Source organism: Hemiscyllium ocellatum, chromosome 29, assembly GCF_020745735.1.
Source record: "Hemiscyllium ocellatum isolate sHemOce1 chromosome 29, sHemOce1.pat.X.cur, whole genome shotgun sequence".
Taxonomy (NCBI): Eukaryota; Metazoa; Chordata; class Chondrichthyes; order Orectolobiformes; family Hemiscylliidae; genus Hemiscyllium; species Hemiscyllium ocellatum.
In genome coordinates, this window is record NC_083429.1 from 48,091,790 (window position 1) to 48,111,113 (window position 19,324).

Sequence of the window (19,324 nt, forward strand, 5' to 3'; positions counted from 1 at the left end):
ACCTGCTTTATCCCCATTTCCTTTAAAGATTTTAATCTGCAGAGAAAAAGATAAATAAATCTAATGCACTATACCAGTTTCAGGATTATAATGCATAGAAGGGGAAGGGATAGGACACAAAATTAGAATATGCAGTTCAAGAGCTAGAGGCAGGGGCCCACTGAAGTGCTTTATTCTTCTCCCTACGATTCCCAGTGCCTATTGGGCAATTTCAGGAGAGAAGCAGTGCTGTTGATAGAAATTAAAGGAGGTTACTACACGAGGTTGAAGCAGTTTAAATACTGATTGCTTAACAGGAAACGCTGGTACAATTCAGCCAAAGCACTACATTGCAACTCTGCAAAGTGCTAATTGACAACCATAACCCAATTCCAACTATAACCTTTTCCTTTAAAAAAATGCAGAAAAAAGGGACTGAGATCTGAAACCATTATTTGTGGTATTAGCCGTGTTTTATTCAGATCAGCTCATTGGATGTGGGTGCCTGTGGCTAAGACAGCACTTGCTGCCCACCAGATAGTGGTGGATAAAGGGTTTGCTGTCGTTCTGGTTTCTCTGCAAGGATAGCGTAGAATAAATTGGTTGTTACATGAAAGAGAATAATGGTTTATTACATGAAAGAGAATTATAAAGCTGCATACAGTTTACCTTTGGCTCTAGGGAGATACAAAGCAGGATTCACAGTTTGTCAGTATACTTATTTGTTGAAAGTTAAACTCTGAAAAAGATCTGAAGCTTAAACCACATATCTCGCCAGGTGATGCAAAAGGCAAGTTCTTCTTTCACTTGAACAAGTGAGTCCACAAACAGCAATTCAGATGAGCAACATTTCATGGTTTACCAAAAGAAACACTGATTATGTTACAGAGTTAGACAGAGCAGACCATTTCATCTCCACATGTGGGGAACTAAAGTTGGCTAAATTTAGCATTCCAGGCAGGACTTGGGGGAGTTTGCAAAAATAAAGAAGGGAACGAGGGGCTGAACAAAGGCAATATCAGATAGTCTGTGATTCACTCAAGAGTTGAATAGAACTCAACACTTTAGGATCACACAAAAACATGAGCCACATGTGATCCCTCAGTTGGTGTTAGCAATTGAGAAGGAAAGCGAATATCATATCTTCTTCAACCTTGATGTGGTTATAACATTTGTACAACTAGATTGAACAATAAACTACCAATTTCTTGCTCATTTTTATCTTTATAGTCCCAACCATATTTCTTGAGGTTGTTAGCTGTCAAGAAACCAGCCCCACAGAGACAAGTTTCAGAGCAATGAATGTTTCTTTTTCCAAGTTTATATTTTGCTTATATCTCATAATTCAGCTCTGTCCTTTCAAGAGACATATCCAGGGAGACCTTGTGAACTGACCTTTCCAATCTGAACTCCATGCTGTTAAACAACCAGGTTTGCCACATTGATAACATGACCATAAACAGCAAGACATACTTCCCCACATTTATTCTTCAGAGTGAGACACTCATACTAAACTTGGCTCCCAAAAAATAGAAAACATGCACACCTGCGGAATATTCGTCCCAATATTCTTAGTACACCAGTGACAATCTAGTTTGATCCAACACATTTGTGATTCATCATCTGCCCACTTTGAGGCCTGGGTCTTTTCCCAAATAGAAGTTCACATGGCAGTCAGAAGTTTGGTAGTGTCAGAGGGCTCGATGTTTGAAGAATAATGTCAGAATGACAAGGACGTCCCCACCACCTGCTGTCCTGTTTGAGGTATTACCTTGGTGTGGGGCAGAAAGGACAGCTACTGTTTTTGTTAGATTGCGACCAGAATTTGATGCACTGGATAAAAATATAAAAGCAGAAAGGAATTTACAGAGGAGATCTCTTGATAAGCAACAGCATGAAACACATAACAATAAAAAGACAAATACTGTGGATGCTGGAAATCTGAAACAAATAGATTGCTGGAGAAACTCAGCAGGTCTGGCAGCATCTGTGGAGAGAGACATGAAGTTTATGCTTCAAATTTGGTATGTCTCTTTGTTAGAACTACACTAAGCAGCTTAATTACCTTTAGGTGAAAGTGACAGAAAAATACTGTCGTGTTAATATCACTGCACTAGTAATCCAGAGGCTAGTTAATATACGAGGGATGTGGGTTCAAGTCCCAACATAACATTTGGTTGAAGTTAAATTCAAACAATAAATTTGGCTTATAAAGCCAGTGTGATTAATGATGATGGCCACAGCATTATCACTTCTTGTCATTAAAAAATTTCACTTATGCCGTTCAGGGAAGGAAATTTGCCATCTTTACCTGGCATGGCAATGCTCTCTGACCGAGGAAGCTAGTCAGTTCAAGACCAATTCAGGTCGGCCACAAATGTGGCCTTGCCAGTGACACCCATGTCCCATAATAGAGGAAAGGAAAAGAGGAATCAAGTAATCTTTCCTTGTTAGAGGTTTGACATTCTTTAAAAATTAAAGGAACTGCAGGAAACATCCAAGTGTCCTTCCTGAAAGTGATACATATCAAGTTAAAATCTGCCTGAACGGATTCAAATTATTGGTTAAAAAAATTTATCTCTTCATTTCATAATGACTTTCATTCCCTACAAAGAAAAATCTGAACAGCGGTTTGAATTCATTTGACTTCAACGAGTGGAAAGTGACAAGGTAGAGACACCTCCAGTTCTGAAGAAGGGTCAATGTGGGCTCGAAACATTAACTCTGTTTCTCTCTCCACAGAAGCTACCAGACCTGCTGAGTTTCTCCAGCACTTTGTTCGTTTCAACTTACTGCCTTCAGCTGCCTAACTACAGGAGGGGATCGGAATAAGGTGCACCACAAGTCGGAGAGCAGTGACAAGCACTTTCTCTATCACTTAGATGATCCAAACTCCAAAGCTGCAGGCAAAACAGCTCCAGTCAGACATAAACAACTTATTAAAAAGAGTCTGGAATAAAAAAGCCAATCTAATAGTGACCAATTAACCACTGTCAATTGTCATTAAAATCCATCTGATTACTAATGTCCTTTAGGGAAGGAAATCTGACATTCTTACCTGAGACTCCAAAAACACAGCAATGTGCTTGACTCTTGGGTAAATGAGGATGGACAATAAATGTTGGTCTAGCCATCAACACCCACATCCCATAAACACATTTTTAAAAGTGGACCATTATTAGAAGAGCCAAAGCACTGGGAGTTGAGCATGTTCTATAGTGGATCTAGGTACCCAGGGAAACATCCAAACTTTATTTGAAGCCATTTGGGATATGGTTGCAATGCAGAAAAGGAAATCTGCCTCTTTGGAAACCTTCAGTTATTTTCCCAGCTGCCATTTCCTTCCCCAAGATCAGTGAACTGTACCTATCAGACGATTTTACCTGGAAACTAGGATCAGTGGAACTCAAAGCCACATCATGTGACAGTTTATCCTGGGTGCTTTTGGGAAGTTATGGATAGGGATCTCCTCACAAACCTCCAGAGGGACTGTCCGACTAAATATGCCCATTCTTAATAACGGCTCTCGCATGCAGTTAACCGAGTTAGACATTTGGGAAGGGGAAGAGAAGTAAGTGAAACATCGAACAACTTACGTTTGTAACTGATAACTTATGTTGCAACTAAGTAAGTGCACGTGAGCAATTCTGCCCCTCAGTGCCCATTCCACCCCCTAAAAACAACCTCAAATTTCTACAGTTATCAGCATAAAAATGTTATCCACACAACAATGTGTGCACACACAAAGGGTCTATTGATTAATGGTAAAAGGTGAGACACTCACCTCTCGGTGGACAATATGTGAACAGGCCATTGGCTGGACTTCGTTGACGAGCACAACTTTCTGACACATCAAACAAAGCCGGGGACTGCCTGAGACCTACCGTTGAAAAAGGAAACCAGTTAGTGCTGATACAGGGTTGCCTCACTGGGGCTTGGTATTTACATTGAAAATGAGCCAATTTGATAACGTTTTGTCATAAAATTTATGAGTGAAATCATCAAGTTTTGGTTCAAGTGAATAGAAGGCAACTTATCTCAAACATTTTAAACATTTTCCACCATTCAATTAAATCACTGGCTTCACCGGGGCTTGGTAATTACAATGAAAATGAGCCAATTTGATAACGTTATGTCATAAAATTTATGAGTGAAATCTTCAAGTTTTGGTTCAGGTGAACAGAAGGCAACTTATCTCAAACATTTTCCACCATTCAATTAAATCACTGGCTGATCTGTAAACTAACTCACTTCAGCCCCATATCGACTAAGAGAGAGTGAGGACTGCAAATGCTGGAGATCAGAGTCAAAGTGTGTGGTACTGGAAAAGGCTGAGATGCTGCCTGACTTACTGTGCTTTTTCAGGCCACACGTTTCGACCACCATATCCATTAATACTGTTGACAGATTTCTGTGGGCCAATCGCACAATTAAAATGAACTACTGACTGGCATCAATTGCCATTTGCAGAAGAGAATTCACATTTCCACCACAGACAGGTGTCCAATTTCAGGCTTGAAAGGTCAGATTCTAATTCTTAGACCACGCACCCTCGTTAACACCACCAATTTTTTTTCTGTTCCTCTTGAAGTCCTGAAAACTTTAATCAAATTGCTCCTTTATCTTCCAAGTGTGGGGAGGTGTTGCTGCAATGCTAATTTCACTGTATAGTAACCCAGGCTAATGATTTAGGGACATGGGTTCAAATACCATGACAGCAACTTGTGGAATTTGAATTCAGTTAACAAATCTGGGAATATCAAGCCAAGCTCAGAAATGGTGTCCATCTCAGCTATCTTTGATTATTATCTCCATTCTCACCAATTCTGATCTACACGTGACTCCAGATCCACAGCAATGTGTTAACTGTCAGCTGCCCTTTGGTGTGGACAAGAAAATCTCTCAGTTCAAGGGCATTTGTGGATGAATTACAAATGCCAACAAAGTAATATTCTAGAGCTCACTGTTACTTCAGTTGTAAGAACTATGGTCAATTACAATAGACAATAGGTGTAGGAGTAGGCCATTCAGCCCTTCGAGCCTGCACCGCCATTCAATATATCATGGCTGATCATTCCTAATCAGTATCCGCTTCCTGCCTTATCTCCATAACCCTTGATTCCACTATCCTTGAGAGCTCTATCCAACTCTTTCTTAAATGAATCCAGAGACTGGGCCTCCACTGCCCTCTGGGGCAGAGCATTCCACACAGCCACCACCCACTGGGTGAAGAAGTTTCTCCTCATCTCTGTCCTAAATGGTCTACCCCGTATTTTTAAGCTGTGTCCTCTAGTTCGGCACTCACCCATCAGCGGAAACATGTTTCCTGCTGCCAGAGTGTCCAATCCTGGGATTGAAAGACTGATTGGTGAAACCAGATGTAAATGTTTTAGACCTATTCCAGGTGCAAATTGATTTTTACACATCTTAGTGTTTATCAACTTCATCAAAACATGTATGAAATAAATGATAAACATAAACATAGAATCCCTAATGAGTGGAAGCAAGCTATTCAGCCCTTCAAGTCTACAACTACCCTCTGAAGAGAATCACATCCAGATCCACTCCACCATTCCCTATCCCTGTAACCCTGCATTTCCCATGACTAACCCACCCAGCCTGCATATCCCTGGACACGACGGACAATTTAGCTTGGCCAATCCACCTAACCTGCATGTTTTTGGACTGTGGAAGGAAACGGAAGCACCTGGAGGAAACCCACACAGACACAGGGAAAATGTACAAACTCCACACAGCCTGAGGGTGGAATCGATCCTGGGTTCAGGGTGCTGTGAGGCAGCAGTGAACATATTCCTTTCTATCTGCACCTCTTATAATTTTATACATCTCAATCATGTTCCCCTCAGTCTCCTTAGCTTTTATGAAAACAACCCCAGTCTATCCAATTTCTCTTCATAACCAAGATTCTCCAGACCAGGCAACATCCTGGTAAGCCACTTCTCCCACCACCCCCTCTCTGGTGCTATCACATGCCTCCTAAAATGGGGATTCCAGAACTGCACACAATAAGAAATAAGGGCACAATTTCTGAAGCTTGGTCCTGCATGTTACTTTCAAAAAGTCCTGACTCTGCATAAATCCTACCTGACATCTCTTGGACTAGTGACTTTGTATAAAACGCAAAAGAAGAGCAAAAGTAAAATACCGCAAAAGGTGAGGGAAGTTACTAACCACCACTGGACTCTCCTGGTATGAGGGTTGAGCTCCAGTTCTACCTTTCAGCTGGGTCAAGTAACAGGTGGCCTGAGACGTTGCTGGTGGGAAGGGTCCAGGCAAAGTGGTAGGATTTCGCTGGAGGTGCGCTGGCTCAGCCTGCCCAGAGGGATTAGGAAAATATACATCTTAAATTGACATTAGACAACAGTCACTGAACAATACCAAATGTGACGATACTATGGTGTTAAGAGGTGCTTTTTGTTCTTTTTTTTTGCAAAGAAAGGTTGAGTCAGAGTTGTGGAGTGGTCTTCTCAAAGTCAATAAAGTAAGCAGCTTGAATGGGTGGGCTCAAGCTCCCACAGAAGCAGGACTTTAGTTTGAGCTTTCAGCAGTATCTATGATCTTGCAACTGGAAACAGAAGCTCTCAGTCCTCGCTCTGTTACAGCTAAAAGCTGCTGCTGGAATTGCACGGGAGCCAATCCATTTTACTGAACCTGCCTTTGCCAAGGGCGTGTTTATGGGATGTTACTTCATTGGAAGAGTTAATTAGTAGCAGTTAATATATCGATTATTTTGTTAAGCATTTCGATAGTTAAGCCAATTATTTTCTTTTAATTTTTATTTTGTCTGTATTTTAACTATAGTAAGACATAGAACAGTACAGCACAGAACAGGCCCTTCAACCCACGATGTTGTGCCAACCATTGATCTTCATGTGAGGTAAACCTAATGTACGGACCCTCAAATTTCTGTGACCATATGCATGTCCAGCAGTCTCTTAAATATCCCCAATGACCTCGCTTCCACAACTGCTGCTGGCAACGCATTCCATGCTCCCACAACTCTCTGTGTAAAGAACCCGCCTTTGACATCCCCTCCATACCTTCCGCCAAATAGCTTAAAACTATGACCCCTCATGTTTACAATTTCTGCCCTGGGAAAATGTCTCTGGCTATCAACTCTATCTATGCCTCTCATTATCTTGTACACCTCAATTAGGTCCCCTCTCTTTCTTCCTTTTTTCCCATGAAAAAAGTCCGAGCTCAGTCAACCTCTCTTCGTAAGATAAGCCCTCCATTCCAGGCAGCATCCTGGTACATTGAACATAATAGTGCAGTACAGGCCCTTCAGCCCTCGATGTTGCGCCGTCCTGTCATACTAATCTGAAGCCCATCCCACCTACACTATTCCATTTACGTCCACGTGCTTGTCCAATGACGACTTAAATGTACTTCAAGTTGGTAAATCTACTACCGTAGCAGGCAAAGCATTCCATACCCTTACTACGCTGAGTAAAGAAACTACCTCTGACATCTGTCTTATACCTATTTCCCCTCATGTTAAAATTGTGTCCCCTCGTGTTTGCCGTCTCCCTGTCCACCCTATCTAACCCTCTGAGTATCTTATATGTCTCTATTAAGTCACCTCTCAACCCTCTTCTCTAACAAGAACAGACTCAAGTCCCTCAGCCTTTCCTCGTAAGACATTCCCTCCATACCAGGCAACATCCTAGTAAATCTCCTCTGCACCCTTTCCAAAGCTTCCACATCCTTCTATTAATGCTGTGACCAGAACTGTGCACAATACTCCAAGTGCAGCCGTACCAGAGCTTTGTACAGCTGCAGCATAACCTCCTGGTTCCGGAACTCGATCCCTCTATTAATAAAAGCTAAAACACTGTATGCCTTCTTAACAACCCCGTCAATCTGGGTGGCAACTTTCAGGGATCTGTGTACCTGGACACTGAATCTCTCTGCTCATCTGCACTCCCAAGAATCTTACCATTAGCCCAGTATCTGCATTCCGATTACTCCGTCCAAAGTGTATCACCTCATACTTGTCCATTTGCCACCTCTCAGCCCAGCTTTGCATCCTATCTATGTCTCTCTGCAACCTACTACATCCATCGTCACTATCCACAACTCCACCGACCTTAGTGTCATCCGCAAATTTACTAACCCACCCTTCTAAGCCCTCATCCAGGTCATTTATAAAAATGACGAACAGCAGTGGACCCAACACCGATCCTTGCGGTACGCTGTTAGTAACTGGACACCAGGATGAACATGTTCCATCAACTACAACCCTCTGTTTTCTTTTAGCATGCCAATTACTGATCAAAACTACTATGTCTCCCACAATCCCATTCCTCCGCATTTTGTATAATAGTCTGCTATGGGGAACCTTATCGAACGCCTTGCTATAAACCTCCTCTGAACCCTCTCCAAAGCATCCACATCTTTCCTATAATAGGGCGACAAGAACTGGACACAATATTCCAAGTGTGGTCTAACCAAAGTTTTATAGAGCTGCAACAAGATCTCACGGCTCTTAAACTCAATCCCTCGGTTGATGAAAGCAAAAACATGCTTTTTTAACAACCCTGTCCACTTGGGTGGCAATTTTAAGGGATCTATGTACCTGCACACCAAGATCCCCTTGTTCCTCCACACTGCCAAGAATCCTGTCTTTAATCCTGTACTCAACTTTCAAGTTCGACCTTCCAAAATGCATCACTTTGCATTTATCCAGGTTGAACTCCAACTGCGACCTCCCAGCCCATCTCTGCATCCTATCAATGTCACGCTGCAGCCTACAACAGCCCTCTATAGTGTCAACGACACCTCCAACCTTTGTGTCGTCTGCAAACTTGCTAACCCATCCTTCAATCTCCTCATCCAAGTCATTAATAAAAATTACAAAGAGTAGAGGCCCACGGACAGAGCCCTGTGGAACACCACTCACCACTGACTTCCAGGCAGAATACTTTCCTTCCACTACCACTCGCTGTCTTCTGTCAACCAGCCAATTCTGTCTTCAGACAGCTAAATTTCCCTGTATCCCATTCCTCCTGACCTTCTGAAACAGCCTACCATGGGGAACCTTATCAAATGCCTTGCTGGTGTCCATATACAACACATCCACAGCTCGACCCTCATCAACCTTTCTAGTAACATCCTCAAAGAACTCGATAAGGTTTGTGAGGCATGACCTGCCCCTCACAAAGCCATGCTGACTGCATTTAATCAAGCCATGCTCTTCCAGATGGTCATAAATCCTATCCCTCAGAATCTTTTCTAACACCTTACAGACGACAGGCGTGAGACTGACTGGTCTGTAATTGCCGGGGATTTCCCTATTTCCTTTCTTGAAGAGAGGAATTACATTTGCCTCCCTCCAGGCCTCAGGTACGACTCCGGTGGAGAGCGAGGATGCAAAGATCTTCGCAAGCGGCGAAGCAATCACATTTCTCGCTTCCCAAAGCAGCCGAGGATAAATCTGGTCTGGCCCTGGCGACTTGTCAATCATAATGTTTGTCAAAATTTTCAGCACATCAGCTTCCTCTATTTCTATCCGTTCCAGCATGCTTATTTGCTCCTCAATGGTTTCATTCACTACAAGGTCCTTTTCTTTAATAAAGACAGAAGCAAAAACCTCATTTAGGGCTTCCCCTACCTCCTCAGATTCCATACACAAGTTCCCTATGCTATCCCTGATCGGCCCTACCTCTTTCTTTGATCATTCTCTTATTCCACACATACGTGTAAAATACCTTTGGATTCTCCCTAAGCCTTCCTGCCAAGCCTTTTTCGTGCCCCCTGCCTGGCTCTCCTCAGACCATTTTTGAGTGGGAGCAGCAGTGGAGGTAAGGTGAACCAGGAAGGCTACAGCTAAGGTGAGGGAGCTAAGGTAATGGCCAGCAGTGTTTTTTCTCCACAGTAGGAGTGGGAGCAGCGGCGGAATGTAAACATAAATTGTGTTTTGCTTAAAAATCAAGCAGTTTGACCAACTGAATTGCAACTGGAACGCATCACCTTACACTTAACCTTTAAAATAAGGAAAAGTTAGTCGAGGCTGTCTTCTTAATATATTTTAAGGGGCTATGGTCTGGTCCATAACACACGTGTGCCAAGAATTACACGACCAACCAATTTAAGACGATCATTCAGCGTCACACTATCACCTACATACGCTGCTAAAACTACAAATGGTCTTATGTAGGGGAACAGGAAGGACATTTACAAGATATCTTGTCTCCTCATTTGTACTTGTCATTACTATATTCTGTATTCTTGGAAGAAAAGTCATCCAATCTTAGTAAGTAAGATTTGATGTGTAAACAGATGTCCACAGGATAACTATTTTACAGGTTTTAATGTCACTTCAATATTATTAATATTTCCTTGCTATTGAAAATAAGAAAGAAAGCCATTGACAAGTCCTTGAATTTGCATAGATATTCTCACTATTTTTTTCCCATTAAACAACTGCTTGGGGGAACTATTGTTTCCTGATAGAGGGGATTGGAGGAAACACTTTTTTCAGCCGGAGGGTGGTGGGGACCAGGAATGCACAGCCCCTGGGGGGGAAGAGGGGGGAAATCTTAAAATCTTTGAAAAGTACTTGGATGAGTACTTGAAATGCCATTCCATTCAAGGTTATGGGCCTAGTGTGGAGAAGTGGGACTCGAGAAGGTAGCACTGTTTTTAGGGTGGTACAGATCAATGAGCCGAAAGGCCTCTTCTGTACTGTCTGATTCTATTATACATACCCCATGCCCAACACCTTTACCAATTGGAGTCGACTTGCCTTTTTCAAATTGAAAGAAACATTTAGGGAGGATAACTATTTCCTGCTTGCATTCTCCGAGGTGATGACTTGACCAATCAGAATCCACTTACCAACCAATCAGAATCCACTTACCAACCAATCAGCACCCTTTTACTCATGGAGTACAAATTGTTGTTCCCTTTAAAAATTGGTATTCTTGTATCTGTCCTGATCAGCGCAATACTAAAAACTTCAGTAGCATGACACTCAATCTCGGTGCAGGATGAAATTAATTGATATGGCTTTAACATTCTTATGCTCTCTTTTGTACTTGCTCAATGTATCAGCTTGATAAAATGGTTCAAGTTTTATTTGAATTTTAATTTGTGGGATGTGGATCCCACACTCGATACTTATTACCCATATTGGTTCAGGTGTCTTTTACACAGCATCACCACACTGTCTAGAAGACACATTACTATACAACACACATTCACTTCTACCACAGTTGGAGCTTCCCAAGTTCCATAAACAGCAGTTTCCAAACTCTATACCTAAGAGTTTTTAGATTAGATTAGATTAGGTAACTTACAGTGTGGAAACAGGCCCTTTGGCCCAACAAGTTCACACCGACCCGCCGAAGCGCAATCCACCCATACCCTTACATTTACCCCTACCTAACACTACGGGCAATTTAGCATGGCCAATTCACCTGACCCGCACATCTTTGGACTGTGGGAGGAAACCGGAGCACCCGGAGGAAACCCACGTAGACACGGTGAGAATGTGCAAACTCCACACAGTCAGTCGCCTGAGTCGGGAATTGAACCCAGGTCTCAGGCGCTGTGAGGCAGCAGTGCTAACCACTGTGCCACCGTGCCGCCCACCATTTCTAATACAGAAAAGTTATTCCTTAAAAAATCTTTTAAAAATGAAAGAGAATGCTTTTCCTGGTGAGTGGAACAGTAAGAAAATGTTAACTTTCACACTCAGAAACTGACCATTTACGTTCGAATCAATTTGTTCAGAGATGCTATTACATACCTCTGGCAGCAAGTGGGACTTGAACACAGGTCTACTGGTTCAGAGGTAGGGGCACTACTACCGCACCACAAGAACTCCTACTGATGGGCCAAGCATGTTCAGTTTCAATACTTGACACCTGTCCTAAAGGGTACCTGCTTTATTTCAGTCAGCTGGGCGGCCACTTGGTGTATTAGTTCATCCACAGAAAGGCCCGCAATTGTTCCACGTGAGGTCTTAATCTGCTGCAGAATGTGGGTAAGCTGAGCTCTGGTGGGAAGAAGATAAATAATAACATGGCACTTGTTATTCACGGAGTAATACAGTGTAAGAAGGAGGCCATTCTGCCTAGGCCAGAACTGGCCTAGACCCCTTGTTCTATCCCCAAAACCACACAGTTATTTTCCTCTTCATGTAATTATTCAATTCGCTCAATATTTTATTTTTGACATTGTTCTGATCCTCGCTGATAGTACATTTGAAGAAGTAAGATCCACTCTCTGTTGACTGTCTGTGTGGAGTTTGCACACTTTCCCCATGTCCACCATGTGCTCAGTTTCCTTCAGCAGTCCAAAGATGTGCAGTTTAGGTGGACTGGGCATGGGAAATTACCATTAGTGTTCAGAGATTTGCAGGCTAGATGGAATGGCCATGGGGAAATGCAGGGTTACAGGGATAGGGTAAGGGTTTGGGTCTGGGTGGATGCTCTTCGGGCTGTCAGTGTGGACTCGATGGGCTGAATGGTCTACTTCCACGCCATGGGGATTCTATGATTCTAGAGTGGAACCTGGCTTGATAGATCATGGATTTTGTTACAGAACATATTCAGAAAAGACTACTTGTGTCCTATGTCACATGGTCAATCGAGTCATAGAGTTGTACAGGAAACAGACCCTTTGGTTCAACTCATCCATGCCGACCAGATATCCTAATCTGATCTTGTTCCATTTGCCAGCATTTGGCCCATTTCACTCTAAACCCTTTCTGTTCATACACCCATCCAGATGCCTTTTAAATGTTGTAACTGAACCAGCCTCCACCACTTCCTCTGGCAGCTTATTCCATACACACACCACCCTCTGTATGGAAACATTGCCCCTTAGGTCCCTTTTAAATCTTTCCCCTCTCAAGTTAAACCTTTGCCCTCTAGGTTTGGACTCCTAGGAAAAAGATCATGGCTTATAAGGAGTTAAGAGACAAGCTGATGATATCAGGAGAAAGTGAGGACTGCAAGTGCTGGAGATCAGAGTCGAGAGTGTGGTGCTGGAAAAGCACAGCAGGTCAGGCAGCAACCGAGGAGAAAGAGAATCGACGTTTTGGGCATAAGCCTTTCATCAGGGCTTATGCCCGAAACGTCAATTCTCCTGCTCCTCAGATATTGCCTGACCTGCTGTGCTTTTCCAGCACCACACTCTCGACTCTGATGATATCACCGATGCACAATAGCATGCGGCCTGAGGATAAAAATGTCACGCTCCGTCTTGATTCCAATCACTTGATGCATCATACTCTATTGGAAGCATGCTTCTGTGTCATAAAGTAAGAGCTTAATATTAGCTCAGGCATTTACGTGCCTGAGAAATATATTTGCACTTAGTTTGTTGTAGTAAATGTTTCTTGTATTCTTCAAATCTATAACTTCAGTGCACAGTTCCTTATGCTACTGAAGATAACATACACATTGCTGAATCAGGTGAAATACCCTGCTGCGGGAAAGCTCAATCTAAGTGTACTTTTACCAAATTAATATAAAAGTTTACGACAGAAAAGAAAAACACAAACGATGTTACACTGTACAAACACAATTTGGAATGATCTGATAACACATTTAACAAAAAAGATTCAGTCCTTTTACCTCAGCAATAACCCATAGACCCTCAATGAAGACTCACCTCTCACTCTAAGTTAAAGTTTCTTGCTCAGCTAACACAGCTGGATAATAGGTTTCTTTTAGTCAAATTTCTGTGTTCTCTCAATGCTATTTTCCTTAATTAATGTGTATTTCAAAGATCTTTAAACAAAATGCTAACTCAGCTCACTTATTATCTAACATGGAACCCTTAAACACCTTGTAGGAAGCGTTCCTCTCTGACACATTCACAGCTTCAATTTCTGGCTTCTTTTTAAGCAACGAAGGACCTCTCTCCCAAGCCCCGACCACTTGAAGGTTCCTAGACCTCTGCTGTTGTGGAACTATTCTTGCTGAAGACCAGCCCTTAAACCCCTCTCCAGTTTGTAAAACTCAAGGCAGCAAACATTCTAACAATTATCTCCCAGAAGGCTTGCTGTTCATCTAGCTGAAGTCATATGACACCTTAGAAATGTTGATTTTAACACATTGTACAAAACGACATCCTGACCTTCTTTAAACCAAAAGGTCAGAGCTTCACTGAACTGAAAACTGAAACTAACCATCCCCCCATGATTCCCAAATAAGGAAAATATGCCATGCACATCCGACACAACATCGAGCACTGGAGGAGAAACATTGCACTGTGAGGCTCCACAGTTTACACGTCGGATTTAACGGAGCTGCCAAACGATGGGTGTTCACAATGAGCATACCTGCTACAGTTTGGAAATCTAGCCTCCAGCTTTTCTAGGAGTTTTTCCAGTTTCGTAGCGGGGTTGGAAACTGGTTGGGTGCTCTGGCCGGCAAACTCTGACTGTGCCACATGGCCCGGGACAAACCGCGCGGCTGGAAGGTTCATCGTTGATACTGGAGCTGGGTAAAACGATGCCGTGAAGGGAACTTGAGGATTCTGCCACGTTCTTTGGAGCACTAATTCAGGCTACCAGTTAAAAAGAGGAAACAGAAATCAAATAATAAGGATATTGTTTGGCTTCAAGGCAGATCCTACTCAGTAACTTAAAGGAACTACATAGATCTTTCTGATTGTTAACACGTCACCTATGGAAGCAGGTCAGTCACAGCAAACAGAATAATACTTTGGCAGAGTGATGGGATTACAGTTAGGGTCAAACTGCTTCAGCCCATTCATCAGCGTTGCTCCTGAGGTTAGGTTTTTAAACGGGATCATGGAGTAAAATAGCAGCCAAGGGAATTTCACATGAATTTACTAAGTTTTTGAATTCAAAGCAGGAAAACACCAGAGTCTCTGAGGAAATTTGAGGCCGGTGTGTTTTCACCCCTCTCAAGTGAGAGAATTGCCTGCAACATTCTAGCCTCGGGTGACTGTCTGTGTGGAGTTTGCACATACTCCTCGTGTCTGTGAGGGTTTCCTCCGGGTGCTCCAGTTTCCTCCCACAATCCAAAGATGTGCAGGTCAGGTGTATGTGCCATGCTAAATTGCTCATAGTGTTAGGTGCATTAGTCAGGGGTGAATGTAGGGAAATGGGTCTGGGTGGGTTGCTCTTCGGAGGGTCGGTGTGGACTGGTTGGGTCGAAGGGCCTGTTTCCACACTGTAGGGAATCTAATCTAATCTAATCTAGTTAAGAATTATACAAAGTGGGGTCCATTCTTCCACTAATACCGTGCAGAATAGGTTTGACCCTCTGGTAGAGGGTTATTGTTCAGACAGATGACAAGCAGTGTGGCATAAAACATGGGGCAGGGACCTCTGTTACTCATCATTTATATAAACGATTTGGATGAGAATATAAGAAACATGGTTAGCATGTTTGCAGATGACACCAAAACTGGTGGTATAGTGGACAGTGAAGGAGGCTGGGCCAAGGATTGGCAGATGATGTTTAATTCAGATACATGTGAGGTGTTGCATTTTGGTAAGACAAACCAAGACAGGACTTACTCAGGTAATGGCAGGGCCCTGGAGAGCAAACAGCAAGACCTAGGGGTACAGGTACATATTTCCTTGGAAGTAGCCTCACAGATAGACAAGGCGATGAAGGCGGCATTTGGCATGTTTGCCTTCATCAGTCTAAAAATTGAGTACAGAAGTTGGAACATTGTGTTACAGCTGTACAAGACTTTGGTAAGGCCACGTTTGAAGTATCGTGTACAATTCTGATCACCCTGTTATAGGAAGGATTTTATTCAACTGGAAAGGTTGCAGAAAAGATTTACAAGGATGTTACTGAGATTGGAAGGTTTGAGTTGTAGATAAAGCTGAGACTTTATTCCCTGGAGCGTCGGAAGCTGAGGGGTGACCTTATAGAGGTTTATAAAATCACAAGGAACATGTATAAGGTAAATAGCCAATATTTTTCCCCAGGGTAAGGGTGTCCAAAACTAGAGGGTATTGTTTTAAGTTGACAGGTGAAAGATTTAAAAGGGACAGGAGGGTCAACTTTTTCCACACAAGGAGGGCAGTGCGTGTTTGGAATGAGCTGCCAGACGAAGGGATAGAGGCTGGTACAATCGCAACAGTCAAAAGAGAGATAAGGGCCAAATGCAGGAAAATGGACTAGTTCAGTTTAGGAAACCTGGTTGGCATGAATGAGTTGGACCGAAGGGTCTGTTTCCGTGCTGTCTGCCTCTGGAAGAATGAGAGCTGATCTTCAAGTCATGCTGAGGGGGTTTGATAAGGAGACGCAGATAGGTTGCTTCCTCTCCTTCAGTTGAAATAAGTGCCATGGGCTAAATGTAAGGATCCAGCCATCTTGAACCGTGACGAGGAAAAATTTATTCACTCAGAAGGCTGTGAACCACTGGAATTTTCTGAAGAGCTCTACACATTCAAATAATCAAGTCTACTCATCAACTGGACTTTGGGGATCAAGAGGTAAGCAGGAAAGTGATGATGATGTTGAAATCCAGCCATGATCTTACTGAATGGAGGAGCAGGCTCATGGAACCACACATAGAGCTCCTGACCCTGTTTCCTACATACCACAGTTTTTCTGACCTAAGGTTGGAGATATTACAACTGCAGTGGATTTCAGAGTTACTGAGTACATTTGTACCAAATTGACACTGGCACTGCGTTAACACATCATTCATTTCAGCAAAGTTACCACAAATGCTAACAAGATTTAGATTAGATTACTTACAGTGTGGATTCTAGATTAGTGGTGCTGGAAGAGCACAGCAGTTCAGGCAGCATCTGAGGAGCAGTAAAATCGATGTTTCGGGCAAAAGCCCTTCATCATGAACAAAGGCAGAGAGCCTGAAGGGTGGAGAGATAAGCTAGAGGAGGGTGGGGGTAGGGAGAAAGTAGCATCGAGTACAATAGGTGAGTGGGGGAGGGGATGAAGGTGATAGGTCAAGGAGGGGGGTGGAGTAGATAGGTGGAAAAGAAGATAGGCAGGTAGGACAAGTCATGGGGACAGTGCTGAGCTGGAAGTTTGGAACTAGGGTGAGGTGGGGGAAGGGGAAATGAGGAAACTGTTGAAGTCCACATTGATGCCCTGGGGTTGAAGTGTTCCGAGGCGGAAGATGAGGCGTTCTTCCTCCAGGCGCCTGGTGGTGAGGGAGCGGCGGTGAAGGAGGCCCAGGATCTCCATGTCCTCGGCAGAGTGGGAGGGGGAGTTGAAATGTTGTTCCACATTTTATCTACTTACAGTGTGGAAACAGGACCTTCGGCCCAACAAGTCCACACTGACCCGCCGAAAAGCAACCCACCCAGAACCAGTCCCCTACATTTAACCCTTCACCTAACACTATGGGCAATTTAGCATGGCCAGTTCACCTAACCTGCACATTTTTGGACTGTGGGAGGAAACTGGAGCACCTAGAGGAAACCCACGCAGAATGTGCAAACTCCACACAGACAGTTGCCTGAGGTGGGAATTGAACCCGGGTCTCTGGCGCTGTGAGGCAGCAGTGCTAACCACTGTGCCACCGTGCCGCCACGTAAACAATCGTACAGGAGCACCCAAACAAAAGCAAAATACAGGTAGACAATCCTTTATCCGAAATTCCGAAATCCGAAAAGCTCTGAAGTCCGAAGGCTTTTTTGTGAAGTTTTTTTTAATCTCATTAACAAGGTTGCATGGCATGCAAACAGTTAACCCAACTCCACACCCACTCGATGCATGTCACTCAGATGCGGCGTGACCCAGCACCAGTAGGCCTCAATTCTCTCGTAAGGCCCGTTTTACTGAGTGAGTTTGCTCCTCCAGTAAGATTTTTAAAAATTTCACCATCAACCTGTCACCTATCCTGAAATTCGAAAAATTCTGAATTCCGAAAACCAGCTGGTCCCGAACATTTCTGATAAAGTATTGTGCACCTGGTGGGTTGCGCTTCGGCGGGTCGGTGTGGACTTGTTGGGCCGAAGGGCCTGTTTCCACACTGTAAGTAATCTAATCTACCACGGACGCTGAAGAGCTGAAATAAAACAAGAAAGTGCTACAGAAATTCTGCAGATCTGTGGACGGAGAAAGTGTTAATGTTTGAGCCTAATGACTCTCCTTCAGAACTGTCCCTGAATTACAATGTTACAGAATACTGTGGAAGTACCTCTGTAGGAGCAGGTTGTATTGTTGGCGAATGTATGTGAGGAAGACTGCTGAGTTTTGCGCCATTCTTCACCAGCCGAATGTGTCCCTCATATTGATTCTGTGAGTAGAAATCATAGATCAAGACACATTAGAAAGAAAACTTGCATTTCTGTAGCACCTTCAGATGTCCCAAAGCACTTTACAATCAACTAAGCATTTTTGAAGTCTATTGAGAAGAAGGCTTGTAATAGAATATTAGTACTTGAATGCTTGAATTGTGAAGTCGAAGAATTATGTTTTGCTATGATTTGTTCCCTAAGTTGTCTATGTTAAGAGAGGGGAAGACATAGTTTTAGTTTCATTTTTGAATTTGAGTTTTGGTGCTGGGAAATGCCAGGATTGTGGAGACATTCTTCCTCAACGAGGGTTTACAGCGGTGGCGGAGATCTGGAATTTAAAGCTTCAATCCGTTAAAAACAGACAAAAATTGGGCTGTTCTCCAGCAACAATATGTCCAATGACAAAGGAACATTCAGAAAATCACTGAATTAGTCTGTGTCTGTGGGTCCTCAAGAGACTGAAGTCCTGGGTTAGAGAGAAACTGGCCAGAAAACTGCTGACAGTTGAATGCATGGAAAACCTACTCTGAAGTTAGCAATTTAGGAGTCACAAGAAAATAAAGCTCCACAAAATAACTCTAGCCATGCAGTCTGAGCAGATACTTAGCAATGGCAAAAGAGTGACATGGCACTTTAGTCTTGTTGTTCGGGTAAAAGGATTAAAACTTTCATTCAGATATTTGTAATAAGATCGTTTCACATAGTTTGTACATGGCATGACAAGTTTTGTATTTTCCTTTTGCATAACATTTGTGTTCTTTTTCTTGAAAAAAGGTACATTGGCAGCTCCTTGTGAACACGGTCAGTGGCTGAATAACAGAATAAACAAGCAATAAAACTTATTGTACATCAAACCAGGTTTCACGATGACCTGATTTGCCCAGTATTGCTGGGATACTAACAGCTGTCACTGCTGTAAGACAGGAGACATGACACCCCAATTTGCACACAGCAAGGTCCTGTAAACATCAATGAGATAATAAGCAGATGGTCTGTTTGAGACATTATTCGAGGGATCGATTGTCCTAGAAACAAAGTGGGGTGGGTTTCTTACCTGCATTATTTCAAAATAGTGCCAGGGAACTAGATACAGAGTTTAACAGCCCA

General features: G+C 43.0%; 1 protein-coding gene across 2 annotated transcripts in view; it reads right to left on the reverse strand.

Moving 5' to 3' along the window:
- Positions 1-430: 430 nt before the first annotated feature.
- rnf214 (ring finger protein 214) overlaps positions 431-19,324 on the reverse strand; it is a 61,490-nt gene continuing 42,596 nt past the window's right edge. For both annotated transcript variants that reach the window (XM_060846776.1, XM_060846778.1), the window contains 6 exons: positions 18,118-18,216; positions 14,297-14,523; positions 11,887-12,001; positions 6,172-6,312; positions 3,764-3,859; positions 431-1,812 (listed from right to left, as the gene is read on the reverse strand). In XM_060846776.1, coding sequence (XP_060702759.1) covers positions 1,747-1,812; positions 3,764-3,859; positions 6,172-6,312; positions 11,887-12,001; positions 14,297-14,523; positions 18,118-18,216 — 744 coding nt within the window. In that variant the 3' untranslated portion in view covers positions 431-1,746. The remainder of the gene's footprint in view (positions 1,813-3,763; positions 3,860-6,171; positions 6,313-11,886; positions 12,002-14,296; positions 14,524-18,117; positions 18,217-19,324) is intronic.